This window comes from Lolium rigidum, chromosome 7 (genome assembly GCF_022539505.1).
Source record: "Lolium rigidum isolate FL_2022 chromosome 7, APGP_CSIRO_Lrig_0.1, whole genome shotgun sequence".
In the NCBI taxonomy this organism is placed as follows: domain Eukaryota; kingdom Viridiplantae; phylum Streptophyta; class Magnoliopsida; order Poales; family Poaceae; genus Lolium; species Lolium rigidum.
In genome coordinates, this window is record NC_061514.1 from 53,282,069 (window position 1) to 53,302,012 (window position 19,944).

The 19,944-nt window shown below is 42.5% G+C and overlaps 1 protein-coding gene across 1 annotated transcript; it reads right to left on the reverse strand.

Annotated features, from left to right (window-relative positions):
* LOC124676730 (36.4 kDa proline-rich protein-like) lies at nucleotides 1-874 on the reverse strand. The gene has a single exon (XM_047212763.1). The coding sequence runs from the start codon at nucleotides 799-801 to the stop codon at nucleotides 328-330; it is 474 nt and encodes a 157-aa protein (XP_047068719.1). The 5' UTR covers nucleotides 802-874; the 3' UTR covers nucleotides 1-327.
* Between the last annotated feature and the right edge of the window lie 19,070 nt (nucleotides 875-19,944).

Genomic DNA, 19,944 nt, shown 5'->3' on the forward strand with positions numbered 1-19,944 from the left:
TGCATGAAAAAACTTCTTATACATTACAAAGGATTTATTCATAGTTCTTCAAAAGAATACTACAAAATCAACACCACAACTCACACCTATATATGCTATGCAATTATAGTTTGCACGAGATACTATATGATACACAATTGTACAATGCATGTTATAAGGTTCATGCATGAACCTGTATAGCTATGCATACGTGATATTATTATACATGTTTGTATGTATGAACATACATGCAAGACTCGTACGCGCGTACTTACTCACTTGGAGAGCTTAATCCATCCATGAAGAGTTGCAGATGCAGGTGATACATGGTAAGTGATAGAGCTCGTCCTAAGACGGGCACTGGAACGAGGAGGGCACGTGCTTGCCGCACTCGTTGACGAGCACCGAGATGGCGACAGGGATCACGAGGCTGGTGTTGAGCGCCTTGGCTTTGATGACGGTGCAGAGGCAGAGCGCGGCGTCCAGGTCGGCGACGCCGGAGAGCAGCGGGCAGCAGGTGTCGCTGGGGCTGGCACCGATCACCGCGTGCGCCAGCCCGTTGAGCGCGTCCACGCACGCCAGCAGCTTCAGCGTGTCCACGGGGCACTTCCCCGTCGGCGACGACGGCGTGGGTGGCGACGGCGTGGGAGTGGAGTGCGGCGGCGGAGGGCACGGCACGGACGACGGCGGCGGTGGGGTCACCTTGGGCGGCGGCGGAGGCACCGGGGTCGGGCAGGTGGGGCAGGCCGACGCCGGCGAGAGCTGCACGGCGGCCAGGGCGGAGAGCAGCGCCACCACCAGGAGCGGCGCAATGCGGGCCATGGTGTCTGGATGGGTAGCTAGCTAGCTTCGAGCTTGAAGGTATTTAGCTTCTTGCTCTTGGCTAGCCTTAGCTGGTCTGAGAGGAGGACGACGAAGCCCGGCGTGGTTATATAGGCGAGCGTGAGGTCGTAGAGCGACGAAGGAGGCAACTGCTGGTGTGCGTCAGTCGCATCCCGGTGGACACGGCGAAGCGTCGGGTATTTCTCGGCAGTCGGTACTCGGCACTGGGCACTGGAAGAGATTGTGGCTGGCGTCGGCTTGGATGAACCCATCGACGGCCGCTTCAACGACGAAAGACGTGAATGCAAGTTTGTCGTTTGGTTCGTGGAATCGTCCGTGAGGCTGAGAAGAAAGAAAGAGATTGTGTGGCGTCTGCATGTCGCGGTTAAATCGACAGATTCTGTTCGTGCCAGCTGCACATTTCAACCGTCACTCGTTACATACACTGTTGACTGTTGTTTTTCAAAACTAAGGGGCTAAGAAAACGTTTATATTCTTGTGTTTTTGTTTTCCGAAGGAACACGGTAGGAAAGCTAAATTCACGTCCAGACTTGAACCTGGGTGTCTGGGTTGTACATCCACTTTCCTAACCAAATGAGCTAGGCTTACTTCTTTTATATTCTTGTGTTAATGAAGGAGAAAATTTGTTGTGCAATTAATTGTAGGAAAAGATAATCACAATGGTACGAACTCGACGCATTGCGATATAACTCGATACATGACATAGGAAAGTTACATCCATCACAATTACCTATAAGCACAATCATCAGCGTTTTGCGACTCACCAACTCCCACCCCATCACCGTCACACTGGTCGTCACACGGTAAGCCCTCGACAAACATGTGTATGCCGACGGATTTTTGTTTGCCAAGGGCCAGCCTCCGCATGTCGATCGAGATGTTGCCGATGGCAACCCTCATCATATATCTATGCCAAGGATTTTGTCCCATTTCCGAGGGTTTGGGGCCGTCGGCATACCACTTGAATCATGTAGTGGGACGCGCAAGTCTGTGCATATATCACAACTAACCACATCCGATTTCAATAGATTGGCTTGTTAATAGCACTGCACACCCTCTTCCCCAATAGACTACTACATCGGCATCTACAATGTGCCTTCACTAACACCACCTGCTGTGTGTCATCTCTTAGGAGGCGAAGGGGAAGAAGTTCAAAAATCATGTGTAATTTTAGGAAAAGAATAGTTTAACTACTATATATTTGCCAATAGTGCACTCACCGGGTCTTGAAATCTATGGCCTCTAATAGTAATTGGATACACCCAACAAGTTCAGACCAACTAATGAAAAAGGTCCGAAATATATGTCAAAAAAATGTGCTATAGGCAATATCTTAGCTTTGGTGAAGCATCCCTTGTCCAACTTCTTTTTATCTTGGTTCACCCTTCTTCTTTTTTGGGTGAGTGACATTTATTTCTTTTCTGGTTCGGAGAAAGGCGAAAGGTAGTACTTCCTCTATTCACCTTTTTAAGTCGTTATTAAAGGAATCTTGGGTCAAAATTTGTCACCTTCGCGAAATTTCCAGGTTTTTTAAGGATTGAGCTTCAGTGACTTTGTCAGCCCACAAAGTCACTGACTTTGTTTCACTTACAAGTGGGATCAGGTGGAACCCTTCATTATATGTGCCCCACATGGCTCCACTTGTAAGTGACACAAAGTCAGTGACTTTGTGGGCTGGCAAAGTCACTGAAGCTCAATCCGTTTTTTAATATGCCCTTGCATGACCGGTCCCTCTCTCTCTCTCTCCCTCACGATTTTTGCATCTTACTACTCTTCCACTGGACTCAACAAACAGAGTAAAGCACCACCCTCCTCTCCCCCGATCCAGATCCTTGCCCTGGAGTATAATACATTGCCATTACAAAGACTCTTCCAAGCTACGCGGCCTTTTTTCAACTGGGCTAGCCCCTTTCCATTACTCGCATAACAGAAATAACAAGTCCTTTACAAGCAAGTGACATGAAAAAAAAGGGGCAGAAAATAGAGGTTGGAAAAAGGGGGTACTATGAGGAAACCCGTAGCGAATACTCGCCCTTGAGCATTCCTACAGGGCAAAAACCCGATAGTATAATTCCCCCTATACAGAATTCAGAAAAAACAACCTACAAGTTCAGGAAATGGAGCAGTTTTACGATACCCAAAATGTAATGTGGACCGTCTATTTTTGCCAATTCAACGACCAGTATGCACTAGTCTCACGGAGTACTGACCTGAAAAATCAGGGAGTACTTTGATCTAAGGGACAAAATCGTCATCACACCAACCTAGTTTCTACTTCTCGTGAGGATAGTTCGTTTTCCTCTGCAAAATAAAAATCATATTCCTCCTTCCCTCAAAAAAAAAAATAATCATATTCCTGCTCGTGTCGGCCTCGGCCAGATCTTGAACTCCACACCGCACGGCCGCCGTCACCTCCCCGGCTTGGTGAGGAGTCGAACAAACCCATTACTACGCTGTGTGGAAGAAAGCTCGATCGCTCTTGAAGACTTGAATGTTAGCCAAATAAACCTGATCAGCTCTATGCGTAGGTGTGTTAGTGGACGCAGGGCGTAGGTGCGCTTGAGCTAGCTAGGTTGTTAGTGATCTGTTGGAGCGGCCCTGGCGTGCGCCGTTGATCGCGTCGTGAGCGCGTAGCGGCCGGACGTGCAAGTCGTGCATGCGTGCGGGCGAGCGGATCAGGGAAGTGCGATCGTGGGCGCATGGGCGAGTGGAGTGTGTGCGTGCGTCTCTGTATAAATACTCCCATGTACTGATCGTTGAAGTACTGGTTTTGAGCCAGCTGAAAAAGAAAGAAAGTAGGGTGTTTGTGCGCGCCCACGGCGGCGTTCGTGCGCCGGCCGGAGAAAAATACGTGTGTCTCTTCTACCTTGTTAGAGCGAGAGAGAGAGCACCGGCGTTGGTCGCCGGAGGGGCTGGTTCGGCGTGTGTCGCCGAGGCCAGCCCCAACATTGAACTCATAGAACTGTGGCATGGCGAGATGGCTTCAGCAGTTCGTCCCGGCGACGAGCCGGGATGCACCAGACTAAATCACGGCCATTCATGTTCTACGGATCGCACTAGTTCATCTGTACACGATCCGAGCAGCAAGTTCAACAATCTTTAGGAGCAATCAATTGGCAAACTGCTACTATCGGATTATCCAGATTTTATTAGTCTGCTGTTGCATCATTACTCCCACAAACCAAAGCGCCTAAACGTGCATCATCTACATAATACACTACAAATTCGATCAATTGATGCGGATGAGTGCGGTATAGAAATGGATCGGCTAGGCCGCTCTAGGGCGGGATGCCACTACGTGATTGGGAGGAGAGATCCGGGTTTCTTCGTTTCTTCTGGCGCATTGGCTTCAGTCGAGATGGTATGGTAGGGGACATATCCGAAATAATTGAGAAATGACTAAGTTAGCCTCGTCCACGGACGGCCAGATTTCTTCGGTACTCCGGTGTATGTATTTGCAGTACCAGGGTACCGTAAATTTTCTCACAACATATCACACAAACATCATAAAAGCAGCTACGCGACCTAGCTCTTGATTTTTGTTTTGTTTTGTTTTGCGGGAGAGCTCCCGACACATAAAAGCAGCTCACAGTAGGAATGAAACATCCAATTCCAAAGTACGAAAGCTGCTGAAATCTTAGCCAGAGAGATCGCATAGACAAGGTGGAACGAAAACATAATCGAGGTATGTGTCCCACAATTCCACATGCGCCACAAGTCGTTTCCACATTGGAATTGCCCGTTCGTGCAACTTGCATGAAGGTACAAATCTCGCGTAGCAGGCACCAGCTGGTACTCTGTTCCCGTTCCATTCCAAAATGTATGCGGGCATATGGGCATGGGTCCTTACTCCATTGGCACCTTCTATAGATATTTCGACGCTCAATGTACGCCTCAATCAATCAGCTCACTCTCCACCGTTCGCACGATCCAGCAATCACATCGCTTGTTTATAATTTTAACTAACTATAGATTTCAGTCCTGTATTTCAGCAATCAGCGTCTGTTCATTTTTCAGGCTGAGGAGAGGGCCACACATGCAAGCCCGTTGTAATAAGGTCGTGGCGCGCAGGGTTTTGGCTCCATGCCGTGCCGACATTGGGGTACCTGTCTAGTGTCTAACGGTCTACCTCCTCATCATGCCTTCGCCGATTGTTGTTCTGCTCTGCGACACAGGTAGTGTACATCCTTCCTGTCCTCCCACCTGCACTTGACCGGCCTAGCTTGGCTCTGGTTACTGACAGGATTCACGAAACTATCAGCCCCCTGGGTGTAACACTGTTAGCTTAGCTAGCTAGATAAAGGGTTTTACACAGTGTTGAGAACAAAATTTTCTGGTGGGTGACGGGCTACCAGAAGGATAAAAGAAAATCTAGCCCAGATATGTACTACTACTTGACATAACAGTGACGTTGGAGCTTAACTAAACCAATCAGATGCAGATTCTGACAAACACACACTCATGTTGCTGAGCAGAATCGAATATAAATTTCAAAAGTCTGTTCATTGCATACAATTTTTCATGAAAAATCTGAAGATCTAAAGGTTTCAAAATGCAGAAATATTATCAGTATATTTTAGTCTTTTTTATATATACTTACTCCAGCTTAATTCATTTCATTGCGCTTCATATGAAAGTGTGAAAAGCTCACCTGAGTTCCTGGTTTCTTTGGCTGGTGGTGTGAAAAGCGCGTGCTTCAGCGTGCTTCAGTTCGAAAAGACAATCGCCTGGTTAAACTAGGGTTTTATACTACTTCTTCTTCTTCTTTGATGGCCCCGCCTCATCGTCCTCACGGTGGCGCTTCCGGCTCGTCACCTCCTCCGAAGAGGCGGTGTCGGTCAACGCGTCGGAGGAACTTGTGTCCTCCTCGTCGTCGAAGGTGCTCGCCGGCTGCGCCTTCGCCTTCACCCGGGCCGACGCGTCCTCAGACTCTTCCTCATCCTGCTCCTCAGCCTCTTCCTCGTCGTCGCTGTCCGGCGGCGGGGAATCGTCGCTATCCGGCGGTGGGGAATCGTCGCTGTCCGGCGTTGCAGCTCTGTCGCACCAATGGCGCCATCCAGGCGATTTCCCCTCACTGTCGGTGTCCGATGGCAAAGAGAGATTGCTCTGCTGACAGAGGATGGTGAAGAGATGAATGGCGCCGGCCGGTTGTAGTTCGCAAAACGTATATGTAGTGGTCTTTCGACGAAGAGAGCGGCGGTTGCTCTTCCGCGTAGTTTGTGCTCCATTACGGCGGTTCGCGCGTCGAGGCAACTGCGACGGTTCCCCGACGAGTCGTTTGGGCTCCCCATGCCACTTCACGGTCCATTACATCGATTCAATGCGTCGATCGACGCGGTTGCCATTGTGACGGTTCCCCTTCCTGGCGACTGCACCGTCGCTATTTACGTGGTGGTTGAGCGTCAGCACGTGACCATGAGCTCGCCGCTGAAAATATGGGCCTCCCGAGGCCAAATTTTACATCCATCTGACGCTAAATAGCGCCGGATTTCGGCCTGAGGAGACCCAACGGCTGGAGATGCTCTTAGTTTCTGATTCTCATTTGCTCGGGTATTTCTTAGTTCTCGATCCGCACCAGAAATCATTGATCTAACATTGCGGTTCTGCAGATAGTTCATGTTTGTTTGAATCCACAAAACAAATACTACGACCCATTTTCGAAATAAATTTCACAACTTCATATAGATACGGATGTATCCAAACATATATTAATATGCAAGTACATCCATATCTAGAAAAAATGGTGACACTTATTTTGGAACAGCGGGAGTACTACGTTTTAGTGGTGCTAGATCAACAAAATATTACAGTACAGCGAATGCATATGTATGAAAAAAGTTTGTGAAAATGACCGAGAACTGAGACAATGCTAAATATTTTCATACTGGATTAATACCCTATTTTAATATGACGGATATTTTTGGAATAATGTAAAAAAATTGTCTTTGGCATTGGTCAAACTTAGAGGATGTCAAATTTTGACTAAAAGATAAAAGATACATTTTCATGCAGACTATGGCTATTGTTTTTGCCACTATTGGTCGCAGAATTCATGGAAATGGCCGTCTTCCCCGTATGCGCACAAATTCAAAAGATGTGGCAAAATCCTACATCCCTGTGCGGGTTAGTGGATCCAGCAGTGTAAGTTTAGAATCATGCGGGCTTGTTGTTGGTGGCCATGAACAGAGACATCCATGTGGTAACCCCGATCTGCAGGGTCATCCGAATACGCCCCAGTTCATACGCGATCGACGAGCAGTTCCAAGAACAACCTGCCCCATGCATGTCCAGCGTGATTGATTGATCTTGGCGTGAGCGGAATAACAGGGGCTACACGTACAGCCACAAGGCCCAGCAGAATGCCGTGCACGCACGGGTTCAGCTGCGTGGTGGACATGCTGGGGGAGGTCATCCGGTGCCATTTGTTCGTTCTCAGGCGCTGGGACATGCTCACATGCATGCATGCCTGGGAGGGAGGAAATAGCAGATCACACCACTTGTTGGTGCTTCTTTTGCAAAGAACCACAACAATGGTTTGTTGTTGCAAGGAACACCACATTTTGCTTAATTCTTTGCACACAACACATAAAAGTAATTAAGCAGCTTGATGGTCAATCCGTTAGTCAGTCTTACTGTTACGCGGGCAATTCCTCTCGGGCTACTGAATCGTCAGTTTGGACCGGCCCAATGTCATTTTTTTTTCGTTTTAGATTTTCCTTTTTATGTTTATTTTTAATTTTTAAAATCAGAATATTTTAAAAAATTACATATTTTTAAAATCCAACCATTTTGTGATTCCGCGGGACCATGAGGATCCTGTCGCTGGAACCCACGCGTCTCTGTTGCTGCCACGCCGGTTCGCGGATTGTGATTCGGCCGCCGATGCCGCGTCTCCGATTTGGGAGCGGTGTCGTGTACTCATTCACCTCGCGCTTCGGCGCGGTTTAAACTTCTGTGTCAATGCAATTGGCCTTACTAAGTGGCGAATCATAATCTGCGAACTGGCGCGGCAGCGACAGAGACGCACACGCGAGTTCCGGCGGCAGGACTCTCCTCGCCCCGAAACCGGAGGTGAAGGAGGAGGAGGATGAGGATGAGGACGAGGAACTATTTTATAATAGTTAACTATTTTATAAAACTCTATGAACTACGCTGCTGTCGATGAGGCGCTGCTGTCCAAGGTACTCCGCTACCTTCATGGCCTTCGTGGCCTCTGTGGTGACCCGGCATACCACTGCATGGTGTAGTATGCAAGTCTGATATAACACCAATGAAACACAGTTCCACTAGTATTATATCGCTCAGAGTGGTACAACAGAAACATATGCGGGTCCAAGGCATGTCTATAGAATTACAACATCGACTCTGTTACATAAGATCCACACTGACCTCCTACTTTACAATGAGGTAAAACTGCAAATAAACTCCAGAAGAACGACTCGTAGTCTAAACCTAACACGAACTCTATTTGTAGAGTATTTCACTAACTACAGAGGCTAAGAATAGACTCTAGCTAAATAGGAGCTAGGTTTAGGAAGCTAGTTCCTTTCTATTGCTAATCTAGGTTTTCTCCATGGTAGTTGTGGTGTTTGACTCTTTCGGCGAGTTCCTGTTCCCTTGAAGTATTTGTAGACTCCTCGATCTTCGAGTTGCACGGTAGATCCTCCTTCGATGCCTCCATATCTAAGCGGGGATTTAAGAGTGGGATGAGTACGAGCGTACTCAATAAGTTCATTATAGGAAAGAGGTGTTTAATGCACTAGCTACAGCATTAGACCGTAAAGTCTAATACCAATGCAGAGTTTTCATAATCATTTCTTCAAGAGGTTGCTTTTATTCGGAAGAGCTATGTCCGTCGACCTTCACCGGTTTACTAGAACTTCATGGAGCTCCTTTCCGGCCGCGTTCGCAGCTCCATATCCCGAACGGGAGTGACGGGTCACGGTTCTTTACACTCGCAGAGGTGTGTTGCTTTACCCATAAGAGATCTTAACCTTGGTGCCAACCAGGTGTACATTCCCGTCCACACTTCCTATGGTGTGAGGCCCGGTATAAGGTCTAGCCAATCATGTTCCTCCGCTACCTCGAACACCCACCCTTTGTTGCATGCCCCGACCCCGGGTCCTCGCCGGTCCCATTATTCCCACTCACGGGTGGACCCCGACCACGACGACGGTTTGGGATCGAACCAAACTCCTTCGCCGGTAGCTGCAACCCATCATAGACCGCAATACCGTGGGGACTTAAGGCTTCCCAGCCAACCGCTTGCACTTCGAGCGACAAGTGTCTACGGACTATGCCGTGGGGACTTAAGGCTTCCCTGACCAACCGCTTGCCCCGACGGATACAAGTGTCTACGGTAAAGCGCATCCGTTGATGAACGAGAGGTGGAAACACTTTTGACTACTCCGTCCCACTCCGGATCTTATGGTTAACACGGTTATTACGGCACAAGAATCACTGGCGACATTTGTTGTTTAATCCTAGATGGATATAAACCCGTGCAATGGAACCTCCACCATATCAACACAATCCATGGTTCCATTGCCCACCACATAGTCATATTCATAGTTATGAAAGTAGTGGTTTTGATTTTTATGCAATAGTGATAACCATAATACTTTGCAAGTAATTTGATAGAAATACTCAAATGACATGAGCAAGTGATGAACTTGCCTTTCTTGACTCGCAAGATTATGCAGGCAAGGTCTTCGATACGCAATAACTCCAAATTCTGAAATAGCATCATCGTCCGTAAGGACGATGTTTAAAAGATTGGCAAGGATGCAATAATGCATAAGTATGATATGCAATCGTTCTAAGCGTGACCTAACCCCGATGATTTAGGATTAGTGAGTGGTAATGATTAGTTCTGGGTGTGTTGCACTTTTAGAATGATTTACAAACAAGGTTCTTATTCAGGGTTGTGTTGTTTTAGAATCATAAGCATGTGGTAAAATGAATAGTAACAATCATACACATCAAGGAATAGAGGTTGTGTAATAAGTAAATAGCAGTTGTCAATTTTAAGTCCTATAGTGCATGGTGGATGATTATTTATTATATACTTCAAAAGAATAACTTTTGGAGAACATGTTCTTTAATAAAGAACAAGTATGTTAATTAGGCTGGTGGGGTTCTATGGTTGATGATGGCTTCATGTAGTTGCTGGGATAAGTATTAGATGGATCCCAACAAAGTTGGATTCATCAATACCTAGGGCTTGTAAGGTTAAGGTAAGCCTAGGCATCCTAAGCAATTCATTATACTGTGTTGTTGTCAAGGTTGGTTTATTTTGCTAATGATAGTCGGCTAGGGTTTGTAGGTCCTTATAAGCAGGGTTGGTGATGATTCCTTATTTTCTTTAAAAGAATAACTTTTGAAGAACATACTTCTTAAACAATAAGAAGTATATTAATTAGGGTTGAGGTTGTCTTGTACTAGCCATTGAATCTCTAAGTAGGGAATGGCTGGTTCCTAAATAGGATGGTTCATAAGTATCTCACACTAGTATGGTTTAGTGGAACAGGGTTATGTAAAGTAAAATAATTGGTATGGTTACTATTAGAGTTCATCACAATAGTGTGATGCTAAATAGGATAAATAAGGATGATGACTTTGGTAGTAGGATCTAGGGTTTACTCTTGGTTGACCCTAATTGATCATTTAGGTTTGATGAACACATGGGGTGCTATTTAGTAGTGATAGGGTTCCCATATTTTATGTGGATTTGAACTAGTATTTAGTTGTTAGATATGGATCTATGTTTACTGGTGAAGTAACATGATCACATGTTACTTAGGTTTAGGTTTGGGAACAATTTAGGGTTCATAAGAAGTAATGGATCTAGGGTCTAAATGGCATTTAGGGTTTTAGGATTACACATGAAATGATGAAGTTATCACTTTGCTTCTAATGGAACTAGGGTTTCTTAATTACCCTATAATTATTGGATTAATAACTTCATTAATAAAGTTGAAGTTATTAATAACTTTGAAATAAAATAATATTGGATTTGTCCTTTTATTATTTTTAAAGAATTAATAATTAAGGTAATTATTAATTAGGGTTTAAATCCTTCTATTAAGGATTTAATAAATTTAAGCAAAGGAAAATTAGTTTTATTATTTTCCTGATTTGCTTATTGGTTTTTATTAATTTTAGAAGTTTTTGTTATTTATTGATTTTTAATTAAATTTGGAATTAAAAGTAAAGGTTTAAATAACAAGTGTTAAATAATTAAATTTTTATTAAAAATAAAAATTTCATTTTATATTTTTATTGGATAGAATTTATTTTTAGGATCATTTTGATATCACATTTGGTATTTTTCAGAATTGAAATGAATTTGATTTATTTCTTAAAGTTGCGACGATTTTGTGAATTTTGAATTTAAACTAAAAATATCTAGAGCTACCCGGCCAGGATACACCCACGATCAATGAATGGTGGGGTCCTAGCCATGTCACCAGCCACGGTGGCGATGACGTGGCACACCCCACGGTGGCCGGTGACAGTAGCGGTGGTCGCCGGCGATTCCGGCCACCCACGAGGCCGTGTTCGGTTGCGTTGGAACGAGAACGAGGAGGCGGTCCAAGTGGTGGTGGCGCCGCCACCAAATGGTCGCCGGAGCTTGGCCGGCGGCGAAGCCGAGCGGCAGAGCTCACGGGTTAGCCGACGCGGTGGAGCTACGGCGCCTAATCGAGCGAAGCGAGCACACCAGGAGGTTGAGGAGCTCACCGAGAGGACGTAGGGCGTGACGGCGAGGCTTGGCGTGGCCTGGTTCGCCGGAATCGCCCGCTCCCGTCGTCGGAGAAGACGAGCTCGACGGCGGCGCTACGGGTCATCTGGGGTCGATTCCTCCTACAGGCAGAGCAAGTCGAGGGCGGCGGTCTCGATGGTGGTCACGGCGAGGCTCGGGGTGGTCTCGTCGACGGCGACGGCCGAGGTCTGAGCGTGCTAGGGTTTGCGAAATTGGGGAAAAGGAAGAACAAGAGCAAGGAGGGCTTCGGCCGTGTATTTATAGGGTCAAGGACGATCGTCGGCGGTCGCGCTGTCCATAATGTCGGCCGGGACGTGTCTCAATCGTCGCCGTGTCGACCTCCCGCGCGTCCGGAGATCGGAGACGAAGACGACGACGTCTTCTCGTCTATATCCACACGAAGGGGTACGTGGGCGTGTTGGGCCGTGAAGTGCCGCGGGGCCATGGGCTCGCTCGCTGGGCTGAGATGGTGGGCTTCTCTACGGGCTGCCCGACCGTGTAAGCTCCGGTAAGTCTTTTTCTCCTCTTTTCTTTTTCTCGTTTGATTTTCTCGTTTTAAATTTCCTATTTGAATTTCATAATTGAATTCTGTTTATTCTTGCAGATCTTTCATTTGTGAGTTTCATTAAGATCTCGTGCAATGATTATTACACCACTATTTCGTTTGAAACAATTATTTTGTATTGGATTATCTTGCATATTGTTGGCTTATTCAAAATAGCAATTAAACATGAATTATGCTCTCACTTCGATTTCCTTTTTATTATGAATTCCCTTTAATTTATGAATGTAAGAGTTGATACTTTCTTCTCAAGGTATTTCCGAAGTTGTTGTTATATCTTAGTTCCTATTTGTCTAATTAATCACTTGCATGTTATTTTATGTGAGCAATTTCTATTAAGGTTTTGTAGGTTTGTTGATAACCCATATTAAAATTAACATTAGTGTTATGGTCTATTAACACTTTGAAATACCTAGAGTAGATATTACTCTCCTCAAGGTTGGGTCTTAATTAAATAGATAAGTGGTTGATAATGACACTTATGGTTTTAATTATAAGATGTATCACAATGGTTTTTCTCAGGTTTAATAATTGAAGCATAAGACTTTATTAATATGCCACACTAGGGTTCTAGTGGTATTTACCTAATGTCCATTGATTTAATTCTTAATTATGGTCTAGGTTTATAGGGTAATCACCATAGTGATACCATAACTAGGGTTGAGATATAATTTTAGTTTGTATGAATGAGGTGACCCATATTGTATTGGCTAAAGTTTAATCTCCCTATCTATGATAAGGTTACTTGCTTAATACCTTATGTGCTTATCTAATTACTAAGAATTTGAGAATTGGTTTTATCTTCTACCAATTAACTTCTATTATTTTCCCCAACTTATCATTAAAGTAACTAGAATGATTATGGTTCTTTTTATAGTTAACTTTGGTCACATTGAGGTATGGTTTCTCACTACATAAAGTATAGTGTTTAACTCTAAGGTGCTCTTGGGTTCCTTAATTTAGGAAACATAGATATGGTAGGTTTCTAATTGTGATCACCTGGTGGTTCACAAGTAAAGGTTAGGATATAAGTCTAGGGTTGCTTTACTAATGATCTCCCCATAATTTTATGTGGTGGATGATATTTGTTTATCCTATCAGGGTTTAACTTATCCTCACATATCTCCAAAGCATGATCATACATTATATATGATCATCTTGTTCTTAATATCTTTACTTCAAATTCTTAGGGTTTATGATCATTACACACTTTATAATGATCAAGGTTGGACTTCCTAGAATATCCCTCCTTGAATGGGTTTCTCACTCTCAAGATCAAGTGTTGTCTTGATCAAGTAAATATATACTTTCTTTTATAATTTCTTGAATGGGCATGGTTATGGTTGTCTCAATTATCTTGAGTATAAAACCATGGTTTGAGCTTTTCTTATTTAAGAATGGTTATTCTAGGGTTTATGGGGTACTCCTAATATTTATTTAGGTTTCTGAGCCAAAGATTCAGCTTGTCTATCTTAGTTGGTTTATTCCACTCCATATTTCACTAAATCATGGATATAGTCTTATTCCATTTGGTATTTGGGTGATCTCACTACTTCAAGGTGGAATGGTTTACCTAATACTTTAATTCAAAGTTTAACATTGATTCTTAAATAGGTAAAGCTAGAATTAGTCTGATTGATCTCTCTCTCATTTGGGAAGGACTTGAATAATACTCTAGGGTTCCTCTTGAAGATGATAATTTGAATACTTGGATGTATATCCAAGGTTTAGCTCAAGGTTTGTTATTGCTTTTCTAATAATTATAATAGAACTCTCACCTCTCTAGGTTTGATGAGTATTAATTATATGGAATAGAGAAATGTATTTCTAGAGTTGATCTTCTTGTCATGATTCCATGTTTTAAGTGGAATCAATACCATAAGGTGTATGGTAGGATCATGGATTAGTTTTAAGATATGGAAAAGATAAGTGAAGAATGGGTTCTCCATTTATTGTTACTTGATTTCCAATTGAATAGATGTTCATATGTTATGGCAAGGAATACTATATTATGATCTTTAATAAGACCAAGTAGTTGATCCTTGATTAATATGTTCTTGTGTTGGTTTTAATTCCCTTTGATCTAACCCCTTAGATCAAATCATCTTTTCCCAAAACAAAGTTTTGGCAAAGTCACATTGAGGTTTATAGCACTTGACTTGATGAGCTACTTCAATTCCACCAAGGTCAAGTGAAACTTCAGTTACTGTGACTGTTTTATTTTAAAGCGCGAAAATTCCCCGGATTTTCTATGCATGAATGCAATGCACACATCTGTTTCCTCTATTTTTGTAACCCCAATACCTGGGATATTACAGTCTCTACCCCTTAAACTAAACTTCGTCCTCGAAGTTTGATATCTCTCACGTTTCGAAGTGTGGATCTGTCTTGTGCAGACTACATCTTTTCTCAAACTCCTTGGTGATCTCACTGGATATAATTGAATATATCCCTTGTCCAGATTCTTCCTGGAATCCATTATGGTTTGTCTCTGAACCATGGTTCTTACTTTGATTCATTGATCTCTTCCAACTCTATAAGCTTGTTTCCTTTCTCATTGAAGATTCAATGATTAGGACTTTTTCTTGTCCTGACAGTCTTAATTGAGGACTAATTAGATAACAATCTCCTATTTGATAAAATAGGTCTTTGTTTTCCCTTACTACCAAAAGTGCAATAATGATACTTGGTAAGATACTTACCATGGAAATGATCATGATGGTTTATTCCTCTAAGAATGGGTTAGACTAATTTAGTCCATCCCATCATGGTTTATAGTTGATACCTATAACTATTTTGGGTTATTTAGGTTCCATGAAAGGAATCATTCTATTAGTCTGTGGTTCTGGTATGGTCAATTTCCTTCGGTCTTTGGTCTTCTTGAGCTGTATTTGGTCTATGGTATTTTCTTCGTCCAACTTCTTTATGCTTAACTTACTTGAGCCTTCGTACTTCTGAGTAGACATTACTCACTTTCTCAAGTTAAAGTCCAATTCTTACTTCCTCGAAGTATAAACCTCGGCTTCTGGTCTGACATCCATCTGAAAGTATCGTTCATCAATCTTATGAAAATAAGATCGAACTTCCTCTCAGTTCAGACCTTCCTTTTCTATTATGCTCAAAGTATTGAGTTATTGTACATAAAACTCAATCTTTACTCTACCCCTTAGAGTTTTCTTATGGTCTTCAACTCCTTTACTTCCAAGTATTGGACTTATGATTAGAATATTGATCTAAGTCTGGTTTACGATTTATATTCCTCTATGGTTTTACGAAGAATCTTTGTGGTGTATCCACCCAATTGTGGACATCCATCATGAATCCTTTAACTAAATGTTTATAGGTCTTAATTATTTGGCTAACAAAATTTTATTTGTTCACAAACTTTTGTTACAAATAATTAAATCGTGGACTATTAGTAATACCAATTGATACCAGCTGTGGTTATTATACCAACTGTGGCTATTTGATATCTAAAAATGAATTCTATTATAGGTTCTGATCAACTGGACGAGACATCTTCTACTTTATCTCGCAGTATTGATCCTATACCAATTGTGGTCTTCTGATATCCACTATGGTCTTTTTATATCTGCTCTGGGTTTCATAGGTCATCTTCCTTTCTTCGAGGGTTTATTGTTGCAAGAAAACCACTAGCCGACACTATGATTATAGTATCCTAAGTGATTTCCCATGCATTCCCTCTTCTATGTTGACTATGGATCCGCTTGAGCTTCACCATAATCATTATATTTCTCACCTTCATGCTTCTTATGTACTAAAGTACTCCTCTATTGAGGCAAAACATGAGTTTTGGTTGATACTTTCTTCGCAGTTTTGTGGTTGCTTCCCACAACTTTACTCATTTCTTCTAACGAATCTTGTCTTCAGAGTCTTCAGAATTCGTCACTTCCTCACACGAATACCATTACCCTCTAGATCTATAGCACCAAGTAAGAACTTGATATTGCAACATGCATTTGCATATCAAAGTCAAACTTCGTGTATGGATCTAGTCAAACAATGAAAATTCCAATAAAATCCAAGAAGATTCAGCTTTGTGTTTATAGTACACACCATCATAAGCCTGAATATAATAGTTGAGTAAGACATCTCTAATCATCAGGCTCTGATGTGTAGTATACAACACCACATAAGATAGGTCTGTATCGTGATACTTAGCACGAATATGGGGAATTCTACTATTTGTCTCAACCTTTACCTTAATTGCACATTTGCAATGAGATAAACTTGAAACAAAGTGGTCTAGGATAGTTGTGGTTAACCTAATTTTCTTTGGAAGTACTAACTTAGCTTCCATTTTGTTGAGGACTACTTTAATGATATGGCTGGTTCTAACATCACTATTCTAGACACATAACTATTGGAATATAGCTCCTATACTTCCAAATTATTGTATCGTAAGGCTATGGACCTAATGTTCTGGACACAGTTCCCATGGTTTTTGGAGCATAATTCTTGCACTATTGTCTGGTTTCTTATTGTTCTCCTCCAAAATACTTATAATGTTCTATTCCATCACATAATGATTCTCAGGTGAATCATATATGATTAACAACTCTACCATGTAAGTAATCATATTTTATTCATATCCTTATCTCCCATGATTGACTCATCATGGTCTATACTACCTCATATGACTCATAGTTATCACCTACTATCAATTGTTTCACATGTCTAGATAGTTTTACTTACTCATTACTTAACTTGGTCTACATCTTCTATTAGGATATCTTAATTATCTTCATCAATTGATATAATTCCTATTACCAGTCTGGATAACACTCTTACTTAATCATAACATATGTTGGTACACATCTTCCAATAGGATATCTTCCTTATGGTTGTATCCTCTCTTTGGACTACCATATATTGTATACCAACTATGGTCTACTCATAATTATTTTAGGGTCTTAAGAGTATGCTACATACTTGAGATTAGCTAGCTAACATTACTTAGGAAATATAGGTAAGAAATGTTGACTCAAGTGTGTCAGGATTATTCTCAAGTGAATATCCATCTCAAGTCATAAAAAGATTTTGGTTTAGCTAAGACAACTTCCTATAGACACTACCAATCCTATAGGTCTCCTTTAAAGGGTTTTTAATCCTAGGGTCAAAGCATTTGCTCTGATACCAACTGTGGTGACCCGGCATACCACTGCATGGTGTAGTATGCAAGTCCGATATAACACCAATGAAACACAGTTCCACTAGTATTATATCGCTCGAGTGGTACAACGAAACATATGCGGGTCCAAGGCATGTCTATAGAATTACAACATCGACTCGTTACATAAGATCCACACAGCCTCCTACTTTACAATGAGGTAAAACCGCAAATAAACTCCGGAAGAACGACTCGTAGTCTAAACCTAACACGAACTCTATTTGTAGAGTATTTCACTAACTACAGAGGCTAAGAATAGACTCTAGCTAAATAGGAGCTAGGTTTAGGAAGCTAGTTCCTTTCTATTGCTAATCTAGGTTTTCTCCATGGTAGTTGTGGTGTTTGACTCTTTCGGCAGGTTCCTGTTCCCTTGAAGTATTTGTAGACTCCTCGATCTTCGAGTTGCACGGTAGATCCTCCTTCGATGCCTCCATATCTAAGCAGGGGATTTAAGAGTGGGATGAGTACGAGCGTACTCAACAAGTTCATTATAGGAAAGAGGTGTTTAATGCACTAGCTACAGCATTAGACCGTAAAGTCTAATACCAATGCAGGTTTTCATAATCATTTCTTCAAGAGGTTGCTTTTATTCGGAAGAGCTATGTCCGTCAGCCTTCACCGGTTTACTAGAACTTCATGGAGCTCCTTTCCGGCCGCGTTCGCAGCTTCCATATCCCGGAACAGGGAGTGACAGGTCACGGTTCTTTACACTCGCAGAGGTGTGTTGCTTTACCCATAAGAGATCTTAACCTTGGTGCCAACCAGGTGTACATTCTTGTCCACACTTCCTATGGTGTGAGGCCCGGTATAAGGTCTAGCCAATCATGTTCCTCCGCTACCTCGAACACCCACCCTTTGTTGCATGCCCCGACCCTGGGTCCTCGCCGGTCCCATTATTCCCACTCACGGGTGGACCCCGACCACGACGACGAGCTTGGGATCGAACCAAACTCCTTCGCCGGTAGCCGCAACCCATCATAGACCGCAATACCGTGGGGACTTAAGGCTTCCCCAGCCAACCGCTTGCACTTCGAGCGACAAGTGTCTACGGACTATGCCGTGGGGACTTAAGGCTTCCCCAGCCCAACCGCTTGCCCCGACAGATACAAGTGTCTACGGTAAAGCGCATCCGTTGATGAACGAGAGGTGGAAACACTTTTGACTACTCCGTCCCACTCCGGATCTTATGGTTAACACGGTTATTACGGCACAAGAATCACTCGGCGACATTTGTTGTTTAATCCTAGATGGATATAAACCCGTGCAATGGAACCTCCACCATATCAACACAATCCATGGTTCCATTGCCCACCACATAGTCATATTCATAGTTATGAAAGTAGTGGTTTTGATTTTTATGCAATAGTGATAACCATAATACTTTGCAAGTAATTTGATAGAAATACTCAAATGACATGAGCAAGTGATGAACTTGCCTTTCTTGACTGCAAGATTATGCAGGCAAGGTCTTCGATACGCAATAACTCCAAATTCTGAAATAGCATCATCGTCCGGTAAGGACGATGTTTAAAAGATTGGCAAGGATGCAATAATGCATAAGTATGATATGCAATCGTTCTAAGCGTGACCTAACCCCGATGATTTAGGATTAGTGAGTGGTAATGATTAGTTCGGGTGTGTTGCACTTTTAGAATGATTTACAAACAAGGTTCTTATTCAGGGTTGTGTTGTTTTAGAATCATAAGCATGTGGTAAAATGAATAGTAACAATCATACACATCAAGGAATAGAGGTTGTGTAATAAGTAAATAGCAGATTGTCAATTTTAAGTCCTATAGTGCATGGTGGATGATTATTTATTATATACTTCAAAAGAATAACTTTTGGAGAACATGTTCTTTAATAAAGAACAAGTATGTTAATTAGGTCGGTGGGGTTCTATGGTTGATTATGGCTTCATGTAGTTGCTCGGGATAAGTATTAGATGGATCCCAACAAAGTTGGATTCATCAATACCTAGGGCTTGTAAGGTTAAGGTAAGCCTAGGCATCCTAAGCAATTCATTATACTCGTGTTGTTGTCAAGGTTGGTTTATTTTGCTAATGATAGCTGGCTAGGGTTTGTAGGTCCTTATAAGCGGTGGTTGGTGATGATTCCTTATTTTCTTTAAAAGAATAACTTTTGAAGAACATACTTCTTAAACAATAAGAAGTATATTAATTAGGGTTGAGGTTGTCTTGTACTAGCCATTGAATCTCTAAGTAGGGAATGGTCTGGTTCCTAAATAGGATGGTTCATAAGTATCTCACACTAGTATGGTTTAGTGGAACAGGTTATGTAGAGTAAAATAATTGGTATGGTTACTATTAGAGTTCATCACAATAGTGTGATGCTAAATAGGATAAATAAGGATGATGACTTTGGTAGTAGGATCTAGGGTTTACTCTTGGTTGACCCTAATTGATCATTTAGGTTTGATGAACACATGGGGTGCTATTTAGTAGTGATAGGGTTCCCATATTTTATGTGGATTTGAACTAGTATTTAGTTGTTAGATATGGATCTATGTTTACTGGTGAAGTAACATGATCACATGTTACTTAGGTTTAGGTTTGGGAACAATTTAGGGTTCATAAGAAGTAATGG

Coding starts and splice junctions, on each gene's coding strand:
- LOC124676730 (XM_047212763.1), bottom strand. CDS start 801: ATGGCCCGCATTGCGCCGCTCCTGGTGGTGGCGCTGCTCTCCGCCCTG.